The 20,795-nt window shown below is 40.6% G+C and overlaps 1 protein-coding gene across 2 annotated transcripts in view; it reads right to left on the bottom strand.

Moving 5' to 3' along the window:
* The window catches only part of Oxsr1 (oxidative stress responsive kinase 1), a 95,248-nt gene that overhangs the window by 16,368 nt on the left and 58,085 nt on the right, over positions 1-20,795 (bottom strand). For both annotated transcript variants that reach the window (XM_075964188.1, XM_075964187.1), the window contains exons 6-11: positions 18,923-19,032; positions 16,838-16,939; positions 14,691-14,824; positions 9,367-9,415; positions 7,867-7,932; positions 2,979-3,101 (exon numbers count right to left, since the gene is read on the bottom strand). In XM_075964188.1, the coding sequence (XP_075820303.1) occupies positions 2,979-3,101; positions 7,867-7,932; positions 9,367-9,415; positions 14,691-14,824; positions 16,838-16,939; positions 18,923-19,032 (584 nt within the window). The remainder of the gene's footprint in view (positions 1-2,978; positions 3,102-7,866; positions 7,933-9,366; positions 9,416-14,690; positions 14,825-16,837; positions 16,940-18,922; positions 19,033-20,795) is intronic.

Raw genomic sequence — 20,795 nt, 5'->3', positions numbered from 1 at the left:
CACAAAATGACTGCTGAGCAATAAGTAAAATTCACCTTGACTAGCACCTAATGAACAAGGCAGGAAAGCCCTCTTAATGCCAGTGTGAACAGACAATGAAGCAGCCAGAATCAGTATGGACAGAAGACTTACCAAAGAGACATTACAAATGGTGTCTTGGGCCTATATTAATTACACTGTAAAACTAAGCAGCAACATGAAAAAATAACTAAGAAACAGCACATAAATGCCTGATATTAAACACAGACAGTTATGGGCAGACATGAAAAACAAAGTAATAAACTACACCACTGCGATGCCTGACCTGAGACAGACTGCACAGAAAGACAGGATGTGCAGCAGATTTGAGAGAAATGGTTTCTACTGCTGTGAAGAGACACCATGGCAACTCTTATAAAGGAAAACATTCCACTGGGGCTGCTTGCTGGGGCTGGAACATGGCTCCTTCATTCAGTTACATCTTCATTAGCTTTCTGTTTTCCACCTTTACTACCTAAGCTTAGCTGTTCTGAAACAGGTCTGCAGACCAGGCTAGCCTCAAACTCAGAGATGTGCTAGCCTCTGCCCTCTGAGTGCTTGTATTAAAGGCATGCACCACCATACTCAGCTCTAAGTTTTTCTTTAATTCCTTCCCACAAATCAGAATTAAGCTGGTGAGATCTTGCCCTGAGGTAACCATTCCCATTAGTTCATTTCTTAATCTGTTTATCTCCTTGAACATAGGATTTAGCTCCATTCCACTTCCCGAAGCTCTTTTTATCCTCAAATTGTACACTGTATTATTACTTGCTTGGCTTGCTCCTTTTCATTATAAATCCTCATTAGAGTTTACACTAATAACTACATAACAGAGTTTATTCTAGGTTGTTTTAAGATTTCCTCTGCCAATGGAATTAATCCAAATCTCTTCACCTTAACCTCTGGCAGACTCTTTGGACAAGAGCAAAAAGCTGTCACATTCTTCACCAAATAGCACAAGAATCTCTAGGCTACATACCAAAAATTTTCTCCTCCATTTGTGTCAGGCCCGCATAGTTCAAAATCACCCTCAGCAGCATTTAAAGCATCCCAATAATACCCTGCTCCCGGCACCAATTTCTTAGAATTTCTATTGCTATGAAGAGACACCATGACCATAGAAACTTTTATAAAAGAAAATATTAAATTAAACCGGGATTCCTTTACAGTTCCAAAGGTTTAGTCCATTATCTTCATAGCAGCATGTAGGCAGGCATGATACTGAGAGAAGGAGCTGAGAGCTCTACATCTTGATCCACAGGAAGCAAAAGCAACTGTCTCACTGGGCATGGCTTATGCATACGAGAGACCTCAAAGCCTGCCTCCATAGTGACACACTTCCTCCAACAAGGCCACCAAGTATCACTTCCAACAGTGCTACTCTCTATAGTGAAGCATTCAAACACTTGAGTGTATGGGGGCCATACTTATTCAAACCACCACAGTAATCTTGAAGGACAGCACAGAAACTATCCAAAATTAAGAGAAATAAATGTTTACCGTTTGTATTTTTTGTAGGACTTCTCTAAGCTTGATGTTTAATAAATAATTGCCAATTTTCATTGGAAAGACCTTAAAAAACTTAGCTATACAAAAAAATATACTTAAAAATCTATCAGGTAAGTAAAAACTCAATGATGATAAATTAAGAGTCCTACTGATACTGGGCATGGTGCTGTAGAACTCTAAAATAACTCTAAAGCCATTTCTGACAACTCTGAGGTCAATTTTGGGGCCTCTCAGCAGTAGTGCTCCCCTCCCCATCCCGCCTGGCCCGGGAACCAAGGACCTAACAGCTATACATGCACGTACTGAGATGTTGGGAACTTTCCATCTCCTGAATAGGGGCAAGATAACCCCTCTTGATTCAGTTACTGATGTTTTGACTAAGTCCCTGGAAAGGGGGCAAAGTGACCCTCAGATGTTCCTCCTTACCTCATCTGATCTGGCAACCACACTCCAACCAATTATTGGTAATAGCCCTTTTGAATAAGTCAATCATAATAGTTAAAGAACAACCCCCAGACACCCCCCCCCCTTGCTTCTGTGGCTTTTTCCTTTAAAAGTAGCCTATACCAGCCAGTCGGGGTCTTTCTGACTTTTCGAATACTGAAAGACCCTGTCATGAGAGAATTAATAAAATCCTCATGCTTTTATATAGGCTGTGGCGTGAGAGATGGTCTCTTGGGGCGACTCCTCCTCGGTGATTGTACTCTAGGGTCCAACAGTGGCACACATCTTTAATCCCAGCATTCGGGAGGCAGAGGCAGGAGGATCTCTATAAGTTCAAGGCCTGTTCTTTATAGAGAGTGCCAAAACAGCCAGATCTACAGGGAAATCTCATCTCAAAATAAAATCAACAACTACAAAAATAGCCCTAAGAACTCCTATGAGAGTAGATCCCACTAGGCAAAGATATAAACAAGCCCATTATAATGCTCCCCCCCCCTCAAAAAAAAGGTACTCAGCAGGCAAGGATATAGAGCCCTTAAATACTTGGCATTAATCGAGACATGTATCTTTGCATAATTTGAGGTTAAGAATGAAGAAGCAAAGGAAAAGGAAGGCCCTAAGACACACATACAAACACAGCAGCAAACAAGGGAAGAGATCCAGTGCACACCAACTAGAGCAGTGCACTGCTCCTCTCCACAGAAAGGGAACAGGCTTCTGATGCTTGGTCTGATGCTGCAAGGTCTTCTAATTCACAGTTCTTCTGCAATGTCTAGCCATGAGTACCATCCAGGGACTTCCCATAGCAAGGCAGTTTTCACCTCTAGACATGGCCATTTTTATATATCCTACATGTCTTCACATCGAGAGATGCCTGTCAATTTGCTACACAGAATACCTGGAAAACTCGTCAGTAGCACTTGTCTTCTTTGCATTAGCTCATCGAGCTGTAACAAGAAGCACAGACAACTCCAGCAAAAGGGTCTATCCAGTCCAACAAAACTCACCCTGAGTTGGGAAATTGCTGCTCTCCCTTCCTCACTTTCCTCATCAAATTCGTCATCACTCCACTCCCAGCCTCCATCCTCTGTCTTATGCAGACGGCCGCTGGAGCCAGGTACTCTCCGAACCTGAGCAAAAGAAAGGCATGGGAATTATGGTACTGTTTTGGATAAATTGAACAGAAACCTCCATTCTATTTCCCATCCCTTCTATCACATAAATAGATCATTTAATAATGATCATTATTATCCTGGTAAGTCAGCCCATAGGAGGCCACACCCTCTAATCCTCAATCTGCTCTCTCCAGTACTTTAAACGCAACTATCTTAGCCAGTCTGTCTCAGTGATGCTAAAATGACTCTGCTCTCTGGAAGACACACTGGCCTGGAACACCACGTGGCTCAAGGTGGCCTCCATCACTTTCCTCTTCAGCTGGTGGGTGTGAGAGTCATGGTGTTTATCACCACAGCAGGCTTCCCCAATCTTTTTGCCTCGGTTATCCTGGGCTCCACAGTAATGTGCAGTAATCTATGAGCGGGGTACTCTGGCTCCTTCCATCTAGAAGCTTCTGACCATCACTTGAGGACACTTTATCTGAATTACTTCAGGGATGCTATCTCCTGGGATTCTCCATTTCTGAAACCCGTCAGTGGGGACCTTTCCGAGCAGTCCTCTGCTTTCATTCACCTTTCTTATGTCTTTCTAGTTGACCCTCCTTCCTGAAACACTTTCCTACCTTTATCCTACAAAGTGTGCCCATTTTTTAAAATTACTGTGCTTTCAACTTACCCCAATGGATAATCTCTTTTTAAAATAACTTCACTGAGATAATTCACACACCATACAATCTATCCAATGAGAAAAGCTCTACTGACTGGTTTTTGGTTTATTTAGAATTTAAGTATTACTACATTCAAATTGAGAACATTTTGATTGCCATTCTTCATACACATCATAGCCACCAAACGTCACTACCCATTTCTCTCCACCTTCCCCCAGTCCTGGGAAATTAGCCTACTTCATGTCTCTGTGCACTCTTGAACATTTCACATAGAATCATATACTACGTACTATTGAGTAACTAATTTCTTTAACTTACATGTCTTAAAGGTTTATTTTATGTTACAGCATGCTCCTCAACTTCCAACTGGGATTCATTATATATATATATTCATACTATATATATTCATACTATATATATTCATACTATATATATTCATACTATATATATTCATACTATATATATTCATACTATATATATATATATTAATTGACACACACACACACACAGGCATGTGTGCATATGTGTCAAGTTGAAAATACATTTAATCCACCTACCCTAGCAAGCAGCACAGCTTACCAATGGTAAGCTCCAAGTAACGTAGCTGCCAGCCTCTCTAGGGAGCATGGACTGCATATTGCTGGCCCAGGAAATGTTTGTAGGGTGGTGATTGTTCATCTCCTTCCCTCCCTATTCTACCCTTCTTTCCTTCTAGTTTTTTAGATGAGGTATCACTACATTGTCCAATCTAGTCTCAAACCTCTTGAGCTCAAGTGATCGCACTACCTCAAGCTTCAGGTTAGAAGCATGCTACTAACCCTGGCATCAAAGCAAGGCTGCTACCAAATGCCTGCTGTTTTCTCACAAAATCATGAGCTGACCCACTATCAGTAGAGCAGCATCTGTACTTCATTCTTTATTAGCAAATAATGTTTCATTGCTATGGACACAACATATGTTACACAACTGTTCATTGGCTCATGAACGTTTTGTACTTTGGGATTATTATGAATGCTGCACATTTCTTGAACACGCTTCCAACATCCCTGAGTGTGCACAGGAGGTCACAGGGTGCCCTGTTCAGCCACTTCAGGAAGTGTCAAGCAGTTTTCAAAGCAGTTGCATCATTTACATTCTAATCAGCAAGGTCAAAGGCTACAATTTCTACAGATCCTTACCAACAATTACTGTCTTGTTTATGGTGGACATATTACTGGGTATGAAAGATTAACTCCTTGTTACTTTAATTTCTTTGGCTACAAATTAGAGTGGGCATCTTTTTTGCAAACTTACTGGTCATTTGTGCATATTCTTTGGAACATTTTATAGTCCACCTTTTACTCATAATAAAAATTGGGTTTGTTTGTTACTTACTGAGTTGTAGGAATTCTCAATCTTTTTATTAGCATTTATTTAGAGAAAGAGTGTGTATGTTCACAGAGGTCAGTTCCCTCTCTCTTTCTTCTGGAAGAATTGGTTTCTCTCCTACAATGTGGTTTCTGGAGGTCTTCTTTACCTGCTGAGCCATCTTACCAGACCTGTCCTTTGGTTAGATAGCATTCTTGCTCTTTCTGCAAAATAAACTTCTCATCTTCCAGCGTACAACATGGAATAAAAGGTGGGTAGAATCTAATTTTCAACTAACCCTCCTGCTTTTAGACCAAATTTTATAGGTTTTGTTTTGTTTTTGAAGTACTGTGGATTGAATTCAAGGCCTCAGACTTACTAGAAAAGTATTCTGCCATCAAATTATAGCTGTAACAGTGTATGTGTACATGCTTATGAAAGGTACATGTGAAATTATGAATATATGTATGTGTTCGTGAGCACGTAAGAACCCAAGATCATCATAAGGGGTTATCTTCCCTCAATTGTCCTTCCATTTACATTTTTAAGTTTATTCTACTTTATGTATGTTTTTCTTGGATGTATATGCACCATGTGCATACCATGGTGCCCATGGAGACCAAAAGAGAGCACCAAAGTCCCCTAGGAATGGAATTGCAGATGGTTGTGAGTCACCATGTGAGTGCTGAGAATAGGATCCAAGACCTCTGCAAGAGCAACAAGTGCTCTTACCCAGGGTCCTCTCTCCAGCATCTCCCCTTTACTTTATAAGATAGGGTTCCTGAAAGAAGTTTGTCAATTTGCCCAGGCTGCTGAGTAACCAGTGAGCTTCAGGGATCCATTTGTCTCCATGCTCTCACTCCCCAGGCAGAGTTACAGGCTGCTCTCTCTCCCATGTCTGGTTTTTTCTGCACGGTCTGGAGATGTGAACTCATGCTTTCATGCATATGCAGCAGGTACTTTACCCAGTGAGCCATTCCCCCATTCCCAACTTCAGAATTTAATTTTGAGACAGTTTCTCACAACACTGCCCAGGCTAGCCTCACACTTACAATCCTTTTGTTTCAGCCTCCAAAATACTACAAGTGTTTTGTTACAGGGATATGCTATGAAACCTGTCCTGTGCGGTTCTTTGAGGCCCACTGATCTTAAAGAAATTGCACCACAGACACTGAACAATTTCAATTAGGATTTACTGCAATTACAAGCACAGAGATTTTAAACTGCATTCAAATTATTATTTCCGAATGTTACAGTGTACAAAGAACTAACCTAGGCCTACTAAAACAAAGCAGTGAACATAAGCTTTTGTTCTAGTAGTGTAGAAAGGCTGTCATCACATGTTAGATGGTGATGAGTTCTTCAAAGTAAAGCAGAACAGGAAGGAACAGAAAACTATGGGGCGGTCGGGAAATGTAGTTGAGGAAGTGCTACACTAATGCCTAAAGTGATCAGGACAATGAACAGTGCTCCCCCGTGTGGTCAGCTGTGCAAAGAACCTTCCCACTTCCCAGACATTCGACTTCAGTCATCTGTGATTAACTGTGCTCTAAAACCTCTGTGATTCTGATAAGTGACAGTAGTTGATAAATAAAAGGGGAAAAAATAAACCAGGAAAATGAATAGCAAGCGAAAATAGAAGGGAACCTTCCTAGAAGGGAAACAGTGTGATTTTAATATTGGAGAAGAAAAGGCTAGCTTCTTAGGAACAAAGTGTTCCAAGAAGAAAATGGAGACCTTTAGGCTAGTTTCCCTGCCTGCACTCCACTCACCTACCCCCTACCCTTACCCCCCCCACACACACAGGGCTTTCTCTGCGTAGCCCTGGCTGACCTGGAACTCAGAGAGATCCACCTGCCTCTGCCGCCTGAGTGCTTGGATTAAAGGCATGCACCACCACCGCCTGGCATATAACCTTTTTCCTTTAAAGCAAAACCTTCTGAATAATGGCAGACATCTCAAGTAGTAATCTGTAAGTTTCTACCAGAATGGTCCTAACCTCCCAGACAGGCCTTCTACTACCCCATCTACCAGAACGACCCTCATTTCCAGACAGGCCTTCTACTACCCCATCTACCAGAACGACCCTCATCTCCAGAGAGGCCTTCTACTACCCCATCTTCCAGAACAACCCTCATCTCCAGAGAGGCCTTCTACTATTCCACATGGAACAGAGGACCCTATTCTTCTCCCTTTAGCCCATCATCAACCAAAATCCATGGGACAGCATTTCTTCACATGTGCTAAGTTTCTTTTTAAGGGGAGAGGAGTAAGAAAATGGGGGATTTTTTCGTGGTGAGATGGCAAACATCAATTTTGCCCAAACTGGGACTTTAATAAGTTCTTAGAAACAACACACAGACGTGCACGCACGCGCGCGCGCACATACACACAGTACTTTGCTATAACATGTCTCAAGCTAGGAGATAATATGACTTATACCCTAAGCTTGAAGTGCTATGCAAAGTCCCACCTCACTCTGGACAGCTGGATACAGTCATCAACAGGGGTTAGAAATGACTCACAACTGCCATCCAGCCCCTTGTTTTCTAAGAGACAGTGAAGTAACACCTAAGCATGTAGCTGACAGGTATGTGCTGGCTGAGCACATAAAATGCTTTTAAAGGGCTAAAAATGAAGACTCCTCATTCCTATGAACAGAACAGCACCCACGCTAAAAATGCAAAACAAACAACAAAAAAGCCTTGTAAATCTATTCTAAGCAACCTAAGAAAACTGAATTAAACCCCCACACACCCACTCACCTTTTTAGATCTTTCAGAAATGGTAGGTGCTCTCTGTAGTATTTTTTCTTGAAGAAACTCTTTATTCTGGAAAATAAAAGTCAGTCTCAGAAACTCAATTATCAGAACTTTTTACTGAACCACACACTGACACAGAAATGTCAATCACAATATATGATAAAGAACTGTTCAGCCGGCGATGGTGGTGCACGCCTTTAATCCCAGCACCCGGGAGGCAGAGGCAGGTGGATCTCTGTGAGTTCGAGACCAGCCTGGTCTACAGAGCTAGTTCCAGGACAGGCTCCAAAGCCACAGAGAAACCCTGTCTCGAAAAAACCAAAGAGAGAGAGAGAGAGAGAGAGAGAGAGAGAGAGAGAGAGAGAGAGAGAGAGAGAGAGAGAGAGAGAGAGAGAACTGTTCAGTGAAGAGATGAGGAGGCTCTCGTCTTTTTACTCTGAAGGCTTTTATACCGGATGTCCTTTGTTGACCCTGCATTTCCAAACACACTAACGCATTATGGTTGGGATATGGGGCATTTATCAGTTCAGGAACTTAAGCCTTAAAATGAGAGTTCAATTGTTCACAGATTGTTTTTATACAACAGGAAAGAAAACTGTTCATGTGTATGCAGATGTATATGTGTGTGTATTATGCCCAGTATCCACCTTGTTTAGTGGTGCACGCCTTTAATTCCAGTATTTGGGAGGCAGAGGCAGGATGATCTCTGTGAGTTCAAAGCCAGCCTGGTGTACAGAGCTAGTTCCAGAATAGTCAGAGATGCTACACAGAGAAATCCTGTCTTGAAAACCAAAAGAGGAAAGATAGGATCTCTCATTGAGACTTGAGGCTTACCAATTAGCCTAGTCTTACTAGCCAAAGAGCTCTAGAGATCTGCCTGTTGTTGTGGCATGAATTCTATACTATGAATATGCATTACTCTCCCTGGTTACCAAAATGCCTACTGGGCAGAAAGTTAGGCAGGAAAGCCAAACTGAGAATGACAAGAAGAAAGTAGGCAGAGTAAGGAGACACCAGTGTGTAGCTGAGCAAGCAGGAGGTGTAGAAAAATGAGCCAGAATGCAGATTATTAGAAATGGATTGATTTAAATGTAAGAGCTAATAAGTAATAAGCCTGAGCTATCAACTAAACACTTATAAGTGATATAAGCTTCTGTATGGTAATTTGAGACAAGACAACTCTGTCTACACACTGTCTCCACTTCCCCAATTCTAGAGGAATTATAAGCCAAGTCTCTACAAGTAGCTTCTGTTATGGGTCTGGGGATCAAGGATGCTTCTTCATGCGTATGTGGAAAGCATTTCATTCCAGCTTCCCAAAGCAAGTTATCTTACTTACCAAAGACTGTATACATGATACCTTTAGTCATTATTTTGTCTATTTTACCTTATCTACTTATCTGTTACTTCTTCAAACGTAATCATCTTTAAAAAACGCAACTTATAAACAGTGGATAGACGATTATCATATGAATGCATATACTCAAAAGCTGGACTGCCTACCTTTGCTTTCTGGAAAAACTTGTGCCTCAAAAGTTCTGCCGCTGTTGGCCTAAAGGAGAAAGGAGAGCTTTTAGTTTTCAAGCACAGTGTGAATTTCTACCTTCAAAAATGAGAACCTTTTTCCTGAGCAGCAACCTAAAAGTTCCTTAGTAGAGTTCACTTTCCTCACCTGCTGAAAACAGAAAGTAGAATAACCCTGGTGCAGGACACTGAGGAGAACAAAGACTCACACAGAATGTGCTGATGACAACTGCAGAATCTCTGGAAAGTCGTCAGTAAAAACTGTTTCTAGAAGACAATTCTTAGGAACGTCCAATGTTTCCTACTTAGCAAAATCATTTTCGGGGAGTTAGACAATAACTACAAGTTTTAGCAAAGCATAAAAATACATTTAAAGGGCTGGAGAGATGGCTCAGAGGTTAAGAGCACTGGCTGCTCTTCCAAAGGTCCTGAGTTCAATTCCCAGCACCCACATGGTGGCTCACAACCATACAAAATGAGATCTGGTGCCCTCTTCCAGTCTGTAGGACACAGAATGCTGTATACATAATAAATAAAACCTAAAAAAAATGCATTTAAACTGGAAAAAGAAAAAAACAAACATTTTTGTTCTTACTACACAGCAGCCCAACAGGTTTCAATTTAAGGCAACAATAGATTTTTTGGCATTGCTCAATTTCCCTTTTAAAAAAATAGGAAAAGTATTAAGTATATTTTTAAAATTTAACCCAAATTCAGTTGAGTTCAGTTATAGATAATCTTGCTTGGAATAAATTCTTCATTATCAACTTTACAAGCTTTTAAAAGAAGATCACTAAGAATAAAGAATTTACTCTTCAAAGACCACACCTAACGTTACCACATACTTACCATGTAATGCTATACAATGCTTTTTTTTAGAGATATCTATCCAAATGCTAAGAGCGGCTTTTGTTCTGTCTTATTTTACCCCACTGCTGAGGATGGAAGTTTGGACAAGATGTTGTACAACTCTGGCAAGCATTTACCTCTGAATACCTCAGTCTTACACACTGCTAGGTACCAGAACATTGGGGAGGTATTTTCAAATCCCCACACCAGGCTTTCTCTCACCATATAAAGCATATTTGGGAGCGAGACCAAGGTAGGGGTAGTTCTTAAACCTTCCTAGGTAGTTCCAAAGTAAATTTTAATCTTGAGAACCAAAGCCTCAGATTAATGCAGACTGAGAACAAATGACAGATGCTATGTAAACTGAAATCACAGTGCCACTCTTCATCTGGGAAAGATTTCAATGTTTCAATGCCTTCTTTGCCAAGGACGGCATCTTAGTATTCATTTCTTTCTTGTAGGTCCATTTCCTTTTTCCACAAGGACAACTTGTGGAAGAGTAAAATCAAAGGATGTGACTACAAGACTCAATTATTATTATTATTTTTTTTTTTTTTGGTTTTTCGAGACAGGGTTTCTCTGTGGTTTTGGAGCCTGTCCTGGAACTAGCTCTTGTAGACCAGGCTGGTCTCAAACTCACAGAGATCCGCCTGCCTCTGCCTCCCGAATGCTGGGATTAAAGGCGTGCGCCACCACCGCCCGGCCCCAAGACTCAATTATTACAAAAAAAACGAAATAAAAAACCCTTAATTTCATGCTCAGTCTTGAATAAGAGAACCTGACTAGCTGGGGAGCTGGTAGCTGTTCTCCCTTGGTATTACTTCTCTGTTTTGGCCACAGTCACATGACTGGAGGAGGGGGCCAGCAGTTCCTCAGTAGGGGATTACTGATATTGCATACACGGATACACAGTGGGGAGAAGACACACTGTTTGGAATTTGGAGCAAGTGGTTCTTTAGTATGAGTATTCAAGGCTTCAGAACTGGAAAATCTGCAGTCTTGTCTTTCCATTGTTTTTTTAAGTCTCATGTAACCAAGGCTGCCCTCAAACTTGGCTGAATAGCCACAGATGACCGCTATATAACTTCTGCTCCTCCTCGTCCTACCCAAGTGCTAGGATGGTAAGTCTGTGCTAACACAGGCTTATTTCAGTTGTTATTTAAATATCACTTCTCCTCCATTCTCACCAGTGTCTCCTTGATAAGTCCACAAAGTGCATGCAAGTATTTGTGTAAATACAGACTGAACATCCCATTTATTACAGGTATGACTTTGCACAAAGCTAGTCAACCTCTGATTTTTGTTTCTTCATTTGTAAAATAGAGAAACAGAAAGTGCTGTCCTGGTAAGATTAATGTGAGAATCAAATGAGTTGGAACTGGTGCTTTAAATGTTTATGACAGTGCCTGGTACTTAATCAGTCAGTAGCTGTTTATTGTTTTCTTTCATTTCTTATGTTTAATGAGTTTATAAAGGGTTACGTTTTATGTTATTTGATCTTAAACAACATTTAATTCTAGTTTTCAAACTGGAATGCATTTTCTATACTTCCCAGAGATTTTTTTAGAGAGACAGATAAATAGATAGACAGACAGACAGATAGTTTTGACATAGCACACTATTCCTTCATATCCTTCAATAGCTCCTTAACCAAATCATTAACACTAGTACAATCTTTCTAACTAGAAGCTACAGATTTTATTTGGATATCTTCAGTATCCTATGGGGCCCTTTTATGTCAAAGCACCTGTGGCATAGCCTGTCACATCTATTCTCCGTGTCTAATCAATGTGTTCAATTCAGTCATGTTTTTCAGTTTCCTCTTTGCTTAATACTTCTGACAAATAAGGTCAGAGATTCTATGGCATATTTCTCAGTCTGGAGCTCTCTACTGCTTTCTCATTTTAAACGGCAATTATGAACTGGGTGAAGAAAGCGTCACAGGCAGCGCGCCTTTCTCAATGGGTCACTTCTGGAGGTTCGTTATGCTGTTACCTTGATTGCTTGGTGGATCTTTCTTCACACTTTATTCGGTTAGGAGCATATCACAGTCCAGCCCATACAAGAGGAATCTACTGTTTTATATTTTTAATTGAATCTTTCCATGCTAAAGTTCTAAAGAGTCATAGACTTTTCCTATGATTTTGATTTATGATTTTAATAAATTTAAAGATTTATAATCTTTTCAGCTACCACTGCATGATCCAAACTTCCTGAAGAACTAATGCTACCGTGTCTGCCATGGTATAGTGTCACCATGTGTGCTTCGTTTGAATTCCACTGAGGGGAATGTTGCTCCCAGGAGTCATGAGATCCGGATTTGCAGGTTTTCTCTGAGTGCACTTCTAAGACCCCTGCAGCCACAAATGAAGCTGCCTGACAATGCTTAAGCCCTACGAGGTGTGGAGTATGCAATCAATGTGGAGAGGACAAATTCAGACTCTCAACCTGCAGAAAGAAAAGTCAAACAATGAGGAGAGATGCTGCTGCCTCTTGGTAATGACAAACAGTTTTCATTCTGTTTATCATCTCATTAAAAAGGGAAGGAGGCTTCTTGTGTGTATATGGTGTACATACATAAATAGAGGCAAGCACACGCACGCGTGCGCACACACACATACAAATTAAAAATAAATAGTTTATAAAAAAGGAGGAAAATGTTTTCTGATGGTCCTGTCTCTAAATAGGAACTCAGCTGAAGATCTCCATCAGGTGGAATCAAAGTCCAAATTCCGAAAGTCAGCACCAAATTAAGAAATCCAACCTAGTAGGATCCTAGATTGAGTAGTGTTCCACTGGTGGTGGCCACAAGATTAGTTCAGGATTCTTTGTAATTTATGGATTCTTCACTATTTCTCGCATCTAAGAATCTTTATGTTTGATGGATTTTTTTTTTTTTTTTTTTGGTTTTTCGAAACAGGGTTTCTCTGTCGCTTTGGTGCCCGTCCCGGAACTAGCTCTTGTAGACCAGGCTGGCCTCGAACTCCCAGAGATCCGCCTGCCTCTGCCTCCCGAGTGCTAGGATTAAAGGCATGCACCACCACCGCCCGGCTGTTTGATGGATTTTTATCTGTTGCTTCTATGTATTTGTAACAAAGGAATTTGTCCTTTTTGTCAGATAACTTGGTGGAAACAAAGGTATTCCCTATCAATTTTAGCCACTGCTGAGAAACAGAAACTTTGCTGCCTATTTTTCTTACCCTTTCCAATATTTCCAACAGTAAATTCTGAACCCCCATTACATATACTAGACACATTATCAAGGATGACAAAGACCTTTGTCAACCTTTAGAGAAAACGAAATTAAACAACTTTTAGTACTAAGAAACACAGTGGAATATACAGTAGTCTTGGGTATCCCAGGAGAACTGGTTCCAGAAAATTGTTTCCCTTTGCCAAAACTCTGATGCTCAATCCCTTGTATTTAAATGGAAGAATATCTGCGTAGAACCCATAAAATCCTCGCACACTTTATACCACCTCTAGCTTAACTACAGCAGCTGCTATCACGCCAATTCTGTTGCTCAGGGAATGAGGGCCAAGGAAAGGTTGATGATGCTGAGTACTGATATAATCTGATCAGAGTACTTGGATCCGTGGGAGGATGTGGGAAGCTGATGTATACACACAAAACAGAAACTAAGACACAGTGGAGATGCAGCCCCAAATTACAAATGATGAGCTCAGATTCAAGTTCTACCTCTAAGATTAGAGGTCTGAGTGACCCTAAAAAATAGAAGGTTCCACTCAGTGATCTCGCCTACAAACGCTGTTCAAGAGCAACACACACACACTAAATACTCTTATTTAAGAACCTGCTGCTTACCACTGAATATGTCTACAGCTGACAAGGAAACTATTTGAAATTTTGTTTACCAATAAAGTCTTTCCAACATGGAATGTACAATTATTGAACTATAAATAAAATATAAATGTCATGAAATATAAATGTGTTACGTTATAGTTCTTTTGTTATCAATTGTAAAATGGCAGTTATATTATAAGTGCAAGCTGAGAAAAGAAAAGAGAAGAGACCTGGGCAGTCGCACTCATCAACTAAGACCATGCAACCCAATACAGACATGCCTATGCATGCTTCAGCAATGCCCGGGCATAAATTCCATTTACTTTCAATTTTTTTTTGAAAAAAAAAAAAACAAAAACAAAAAACTTTTCCATTAACATGGCATTTTACTAATACAGAATTCATAATATATAATTTCATAGTTTTAAGATATATCTGAACAACTTAGATATACCATATAATTAAAAGAACACAGAAATCAACTTAGGCCCTTCCAATTTTGTAAATGGCCTTTATAAGTGTTTCCAAAGTTTGTATTTCATTCATTTTAAGAATACACATATAATCCCATGTATATGCATATAAAATTTAGGACTTCCCACAGTGTTTATGTATCAAACAGACACATCACATTTATCTAATATTTTACCTTTTTTCTGGATCCTTTTGAAGGCACAGTGAAATCATTTTTCTAAATGATTTTCCGTATTTTTTCAGCATTTCTTTATCTTGAACGCCAGTTTCCAAAGAGGGAGGATCATTCTGGAGTGTCAGCATCAAAACCTAAAAGTTTTCAATACAGTAAAAACGTCTAAGGAGTTTTCAATATGGATAAAATTTCCCAACAGACAAGCATATTTTACTTTCCAGAAGTTGACATCTAGGGGCTGGAGATGGTTCAGCTGGTAGAGCGCTTACTGTTCATAAGAACATAAGCTCAACCCTGCAGTGTTCACATAAAAAAGCTGGGTGCTGTTCACGCCTATAGTCCCAGTTAGGGGAGGGGAGGTCCCCTGGGGCTTGCTGGCCAGCCAGTCCAGCCATCCTGCCAAGATCCAGGTCCAGGGAGAAACAGAATACAAGGTAAAGAGTGGCTGAGGAGCAAACCTGTACTCTCAAAGTACGCACAAGGGTACACACACACATACAGAAATTAACATCTAGGAGGGATTTTAAGGGTTAGGGACATAGCTCGAGGGATTATATGAATTATATATGTATTATATGTACTTGCTGACCAAGTGTGAGACCCTGAGCTCAACACCAAGTAGAACAAGAAATAGACTGGCTGTTTAGAACCCAAGGTTTTCAAGTGTACTGGACATTAGTTAAGAGCTATAGATGATGGAATCCCAGCCAACCTGCCTGCCCACAAGTACCCACTATCAACATTGCCATTATATCCTTTAGTTAAAATCCTTTATTTCTTCATGTCTCCAGCCCTAATTCTTCTACTGCCAACCTACTGTAAAAATAAAAACATAACAGCAAATACATGTGTGGCCTTATTAGCGCATCCACTACTTGGCCTGTTCTTCCTTGACTTTCGTAGTGTGGCCCCTTTTCTTCAAGAAATTTCTATTACAGAAATCACCAACTGTGCTTCAGTAACAAAGCTACAGACAGTTAGTTCACATTCTTCCTGCCTCCCCCGCAGTCCCTGACAGTCTTAGTTATTCTGTACCAGAGACTACGAAAGGCAGATGAGCAGAGAGATCAACAGACACGAAAATGCAGTTCTTGTGTTCACAGTGCAGCAAGACGATTGTAATTCACCAGCTCCGTATATATTTTATGAAGAACGAAATAAAAAGAGTTCAAAGGCTCTGAACTCAAAGAAAAAGGAGTTTGGAGAGGGAGAAGGCAACACATCATGAACATGTCTGTAACTTAACTGCACATCCAAAAAGGTTTATGCTGGATCTGCTCCCTACACAACACAGAGTAAAAATGGCTATGTTGGTATTTTATTGGAAAGATTATATTTTGCTACAACACATATACAAAAATCTATGAAAATAAATAACTATGGGTATGACTGGCAAACATAAAAGGCTCAGAAAAAGGGTTTGGGGAGACAGCTAGCTCAGCAGTCAGGAACGCTGACTGCTCTTTCAGAGGGCCAGGGTTCAATTCCCAGAACTGACATGGTGCCTCTAACTGTCTGTAACTTCAGTTCTAGGGAACCCAATGCCTTCACACAGAAACACATGCAGGCAAAACACCAAAGCACATTTAACAGGGGAAAAAAAGGCTCTGAAAAATGTTGGTGTACAAAAGAGTCCACACTAGCCCAGAATGGAGTATAGCAAAGGTTTATTTATCTAGGGGTAAACACACAGAAATAATAGTGATCCGCAGTCTTCTGTGTGCACTGGGAACTGGAACTGAATCCAGCAGCCAAGAGCCCCAACCCCATGCTTTATGTCTGCATTTATAATACATGAGACCATATCCAAAGTGGGCCAGTATCTTAAAGGCTATTGGCTGAAGGAGTTCCCACAGCATCTCCCCATTTTGTCTAAATAAGAGAGATCTAAGCCTAATACAAAACTATACACAATAAGAAAAAAATATCAAGTATTTTCCAGGGAAAAGAAGAGGCAAAAACATATATAAAAATTAGAATTACAACCTGCATGAACAACATCAAGCTACAAACATATGCTAAATGTTTTAATAGTTATCCTACCCTAAGGAGTCTTATATGAAAAATGGCTTGGTAAGTCATGAGAGGAAAAGTAACTATGGAAGTAACTATAGTCTTCAGAAAAATAATTGAAACTTGAGCCTCACCTTCATTGGTGGATATTTATGATAAGGAGCTGCCCCTGTGGCAAGTTCAATCGCTGTGATTCCAAAACTCCAGATATCAGCTTTAAAATCATAGCCTCGAACCTGAAAGGGGGGGGGGGGTGGCAGAGAGAGAGAGAAATATGTACTAATACTTTAACCAGACTAAAACACTTTCCCAAAGTTTCTAGTATGCCATGAAAAATTAAAGTGTTTATACACTTTGAAACTTTTTTTTTGGGGGGGGGGGTTGAGAGGTCTCCCTGTGCAGCCCAGGCTAGCCTTGATTTCCGACTCTCCTGCCCCAGCCAGAGTCCCGGGACTGTAGAGGTGCACTACCACAGCATGCCCATAGACTTGAAACCACAAAACATTAACTACAGTAATCACTTAAAAGGGTGTTATAGTTAATTATGAGCAGATACGAAAAATATTCATGGTAAAACACAAAAATATGAAACTAATATTAAGTATGATATAATCAGAAGGCATACTCGATTTATAAAACGAAAACTAAACAAACAAAAAAGACAAAATTGGAACCAAAATTTTACACAATCCTGTTTTTTATTTTCCAAGTGTTCTATAACATTATTTTATCTTCTTTTCCCCTCCTTGCCTTTCATTCCCTTTCTTTCCTATCTCTCTCCTTCTGGGGTTTTTCTTTTGTTTTGTTTTAAGACAAGATCTCATTAGTCAGGCCATCAATCTCCAGAGTGATGGGGTTACAGTAATGTGCTACAATGCCCAGGTATTTTATCATTATTACTGCAATAAAAAAAGAAAAAATATTGTAAGGAGATTGTGGATTTTTTTTTATGTCATTAGTGAACATATGAACAGGCTGCCAAACTTCTCATTTATATTGCCACCATCAAAACTTAAATTCAGTGGTCAATATGTGTGCGGTCTAATGATGCAAAGAAAGGCAAGCTCTCTCCATGGACAATATTCCCTATTTCAACATGCTTCTCTACCAAACAGATCAAGGGAAGCCCCTGCTTAACTGAGAAGAAGGTTTAGCCCCTGCCATATCCTCCTCCTGTCCCCCGTCTTTCTCCACAGCCTGTGTTTGTTCATTCTGTTCCTGCATACAATCTCTTACAACCCTGTGTGCCTGCAGTGCCCTTCTACTGGCTGGGTAGTAATACATCTATGACATTCATGAAAAGCTTCCATACAGTGTTAAAGTTACCTGTAGCTTTAAGAAGGCTGGTTTGCATATAATTTAGGAATCTTTTATAGGTGCTAGTACTGGTAAGAACATCAAGTGAATGAATACACACACTCAAGAAGAGAAGAACCCAGAAAATGACCCTAGCAAACAATGCCATATTTTCTTTCAGACGTGTCCAGAAATAAAGCCCAGACTGGCCACAGCCTCATGATCCTTCAGTTTTAGCCTGCACTTGGATAACATGTGTACTCTAGATCCTACTGGGAGACTCAGGAGGACAGAGAGCCAGGCATGGCGGTGAATGCCTTTAGAGGCAGGAGGATCTCTGAGTTTGAGGTCAGCCTGATCCACAAAGCAAGTTCCAGGCCAGCCAGACTACACAGAGAAACCCTGACTTATACAAACAAAGGAGTAGATGGCCTAGAGGCCAGAGAAGCAGCCTGACAAGCAGAAGAAAAATGAAGAAGTAAATAGTTACAGCAGAAAGAAAAGAGGCGTACTGAGAAATGAGCACTGGGTTTAGAGAGTCTGCTGTAATAAGCTGAGACAAATGACAAGAAACTGCGGTGGGCTGTCTGATGTACAAATGGGAAATGGAGAAGAGCCCTAGCAAGGAAACTATAAGCTAAACAACTAGCTCATTTGGTCTATACTATTATACATTTTTAAAAATTACTTTATTCCTTTATTACCTGAATTATCTTTGGTATTGTCTTGAGTTTCTTGTGTCCTATGTAAAAATCTTTATTTTTTGCTTTGTACTGAGATACTACTATCTTTCCTTAGAGCTAGTTCTTAACCAATCAACAGGAACACACATTTCATGTAGCCAACCTTGTATATTGAATAAATAAAAACACTATTGAGGCTTCCTAACCTGAACCATTTCAAAAAGACAGAACTCACAGTACCTGCTCCATAACTTCAGGTGCCATCCAGCAAGGGGTGCCAACAAATGTTTTCCTCACTTTATTTCTGGTAATATCACCACCAGTAGCTAAAAAAGCACTCACACCAAAATCTGGAACAGAACAGAAAGCATTTGTTATGGTTTAAAGAGGAAGTAGTTCCCACAGGCTCAGGAATTTAGGCTAGTTGTCAACTGATGGGCTTTGAGAAGTGGTAACTCCGAGAATTCTGTATAATCAATGGGTTGACTCCTGCAGTGTCAGAATGACATCACTTGGGGAGATGGTGTGGACGATCCCTGAAGAGCCAGAACCCGACAACACTTGGGGAGGGGGTGTAGGGCTGGGCCTACTGGGAGCACATGGGGCCCTGCTCCAGAGAGATGACTGTGGCAGGACCCTTCTTGCTGCTCTGGCTTCCTGATAGTCAAAAACAGCTTCCTCCTCCCACATCCTCTCACCATGCTGCTATTATGCCTTGCCTCAGGGTTAGGGTTAGGAATTCAATCAAAAGGGTTAGGAATTCAATCAGCCCTGGACTGAAACTCAGGAAACCACCAAATTCAAATAAAACTCACAGATTCAAAGAAAATATTTGAAACCAAAACTGCAAAAGTATTACCATCCAGAAAACACAAAGAATACCTACATCCCAGAACTAAGGAGGCGGAAGCCAATACAGGCTACAGTGAGATTTACAAAAATTGTATTAAAAAAAAAAAAACAGGCAAAGACTTCACCTAAGAAAAGCAAATGGACAATATGAACATGAAAAGACAATCAACATAGCTGATAACAGGCAAGTATAATCAAAACCAGGAGACAGACATTAGATGGTTAATAGAAAAATTAAAAAAAAAAAAACAAAAAAACCTAGGCATGGTTTTAATCCCATCAGGGAAAGCTGATCTCTGTGGTAGAAGAGTTCTAGGCCAACCTGATCTACACAGTGAGTTCCAGACTAGCCAGGGCTAGCTACATAGTAAAAATACCTTGTCAACAAAAATAAAACTAGAATATTAGTATGTTATGGATATCAAGAAACTGAAATCTATATGGAATGGAGACAGGAATTTAAAAGGGGGACAATTATTATGTAAAACAGCCCATTTAGCTGGGGGCTTCACCCCAGCCCCCTGACATCCATATATACAAGGGGTCTAAAATGTTTGGTGGAAAGTCAAGACCACTCCATAGGCTATTTACACTGCCCTCCCCACCCCAAGAATGAATGCGTGATCTCCCCTTGATGGAGGAAGGTCATGGGTTAATTAATAAACTGCTTGGCCCTGATAGGTTAGAACATAGGTGGGTGGAGTAAACAGAACAGAATGCTGGGAGGAAGAGGAAGTGAGCTCAGACAGATGCCATGCTCCCCTCTCCCAGGCAGACGTGATGAAGCTCTGACCCAGGATGGACATAGGCTAGAATCTTCCTGGTAAGCGCACCTCGGTGCTACACACATTAATAGAAATGGGCCAGGCAGTGTTTAAATGAATACAGTTTGTGTTGTTATTTCGGGGTATAAGCTAGCCAGGCAGCCAGGAGCTGGGTTGTGGAACGCAACCCAAAGCTCCTTCAACATCCCCTTTTTCCTTTCCGTGTTTTCCTGGGGGCTGCCCGGGGGCACTGGCATTCATTAAACCTAGACATCTTTTAATTTGGTCTGATTGGGATTATTGCATCAGCAGAGAGGTTTGTCGGTAGGAAAATACTTAACACCACCAATTCTACTTATGGACATATACCCAAAAGAAATAGGCCAGACATGGTAACTCGTGGCTACAGTGCAGCACAGAAGATGGGGGGAATCAGGAGTTCAAGCTAGCCTGAGCTACATAAAACAAAAAGGGGCAGGGGGAATGTAAACAGGAGT

Source organism: Microtus pennsylvanicus, chromosome 3, assembly GCF_037038515.1.
Source record: "Microtus pennsylvanicus isolate mMicPen1 chromosome 3, mMicPen1.hap1, whole genome shotgun sequence".
NCBI lineage: Eukaryota > Metazoa > Chordata > Mammalia > Rodentia > Cricetidae > Microtus > Microtus pennsylvanicus.
The sequence above is the reverse complement of the archived record's forward strand: the minus strand, read 5'-3'. Positions and strand labels throughout refer to the sequence as shown.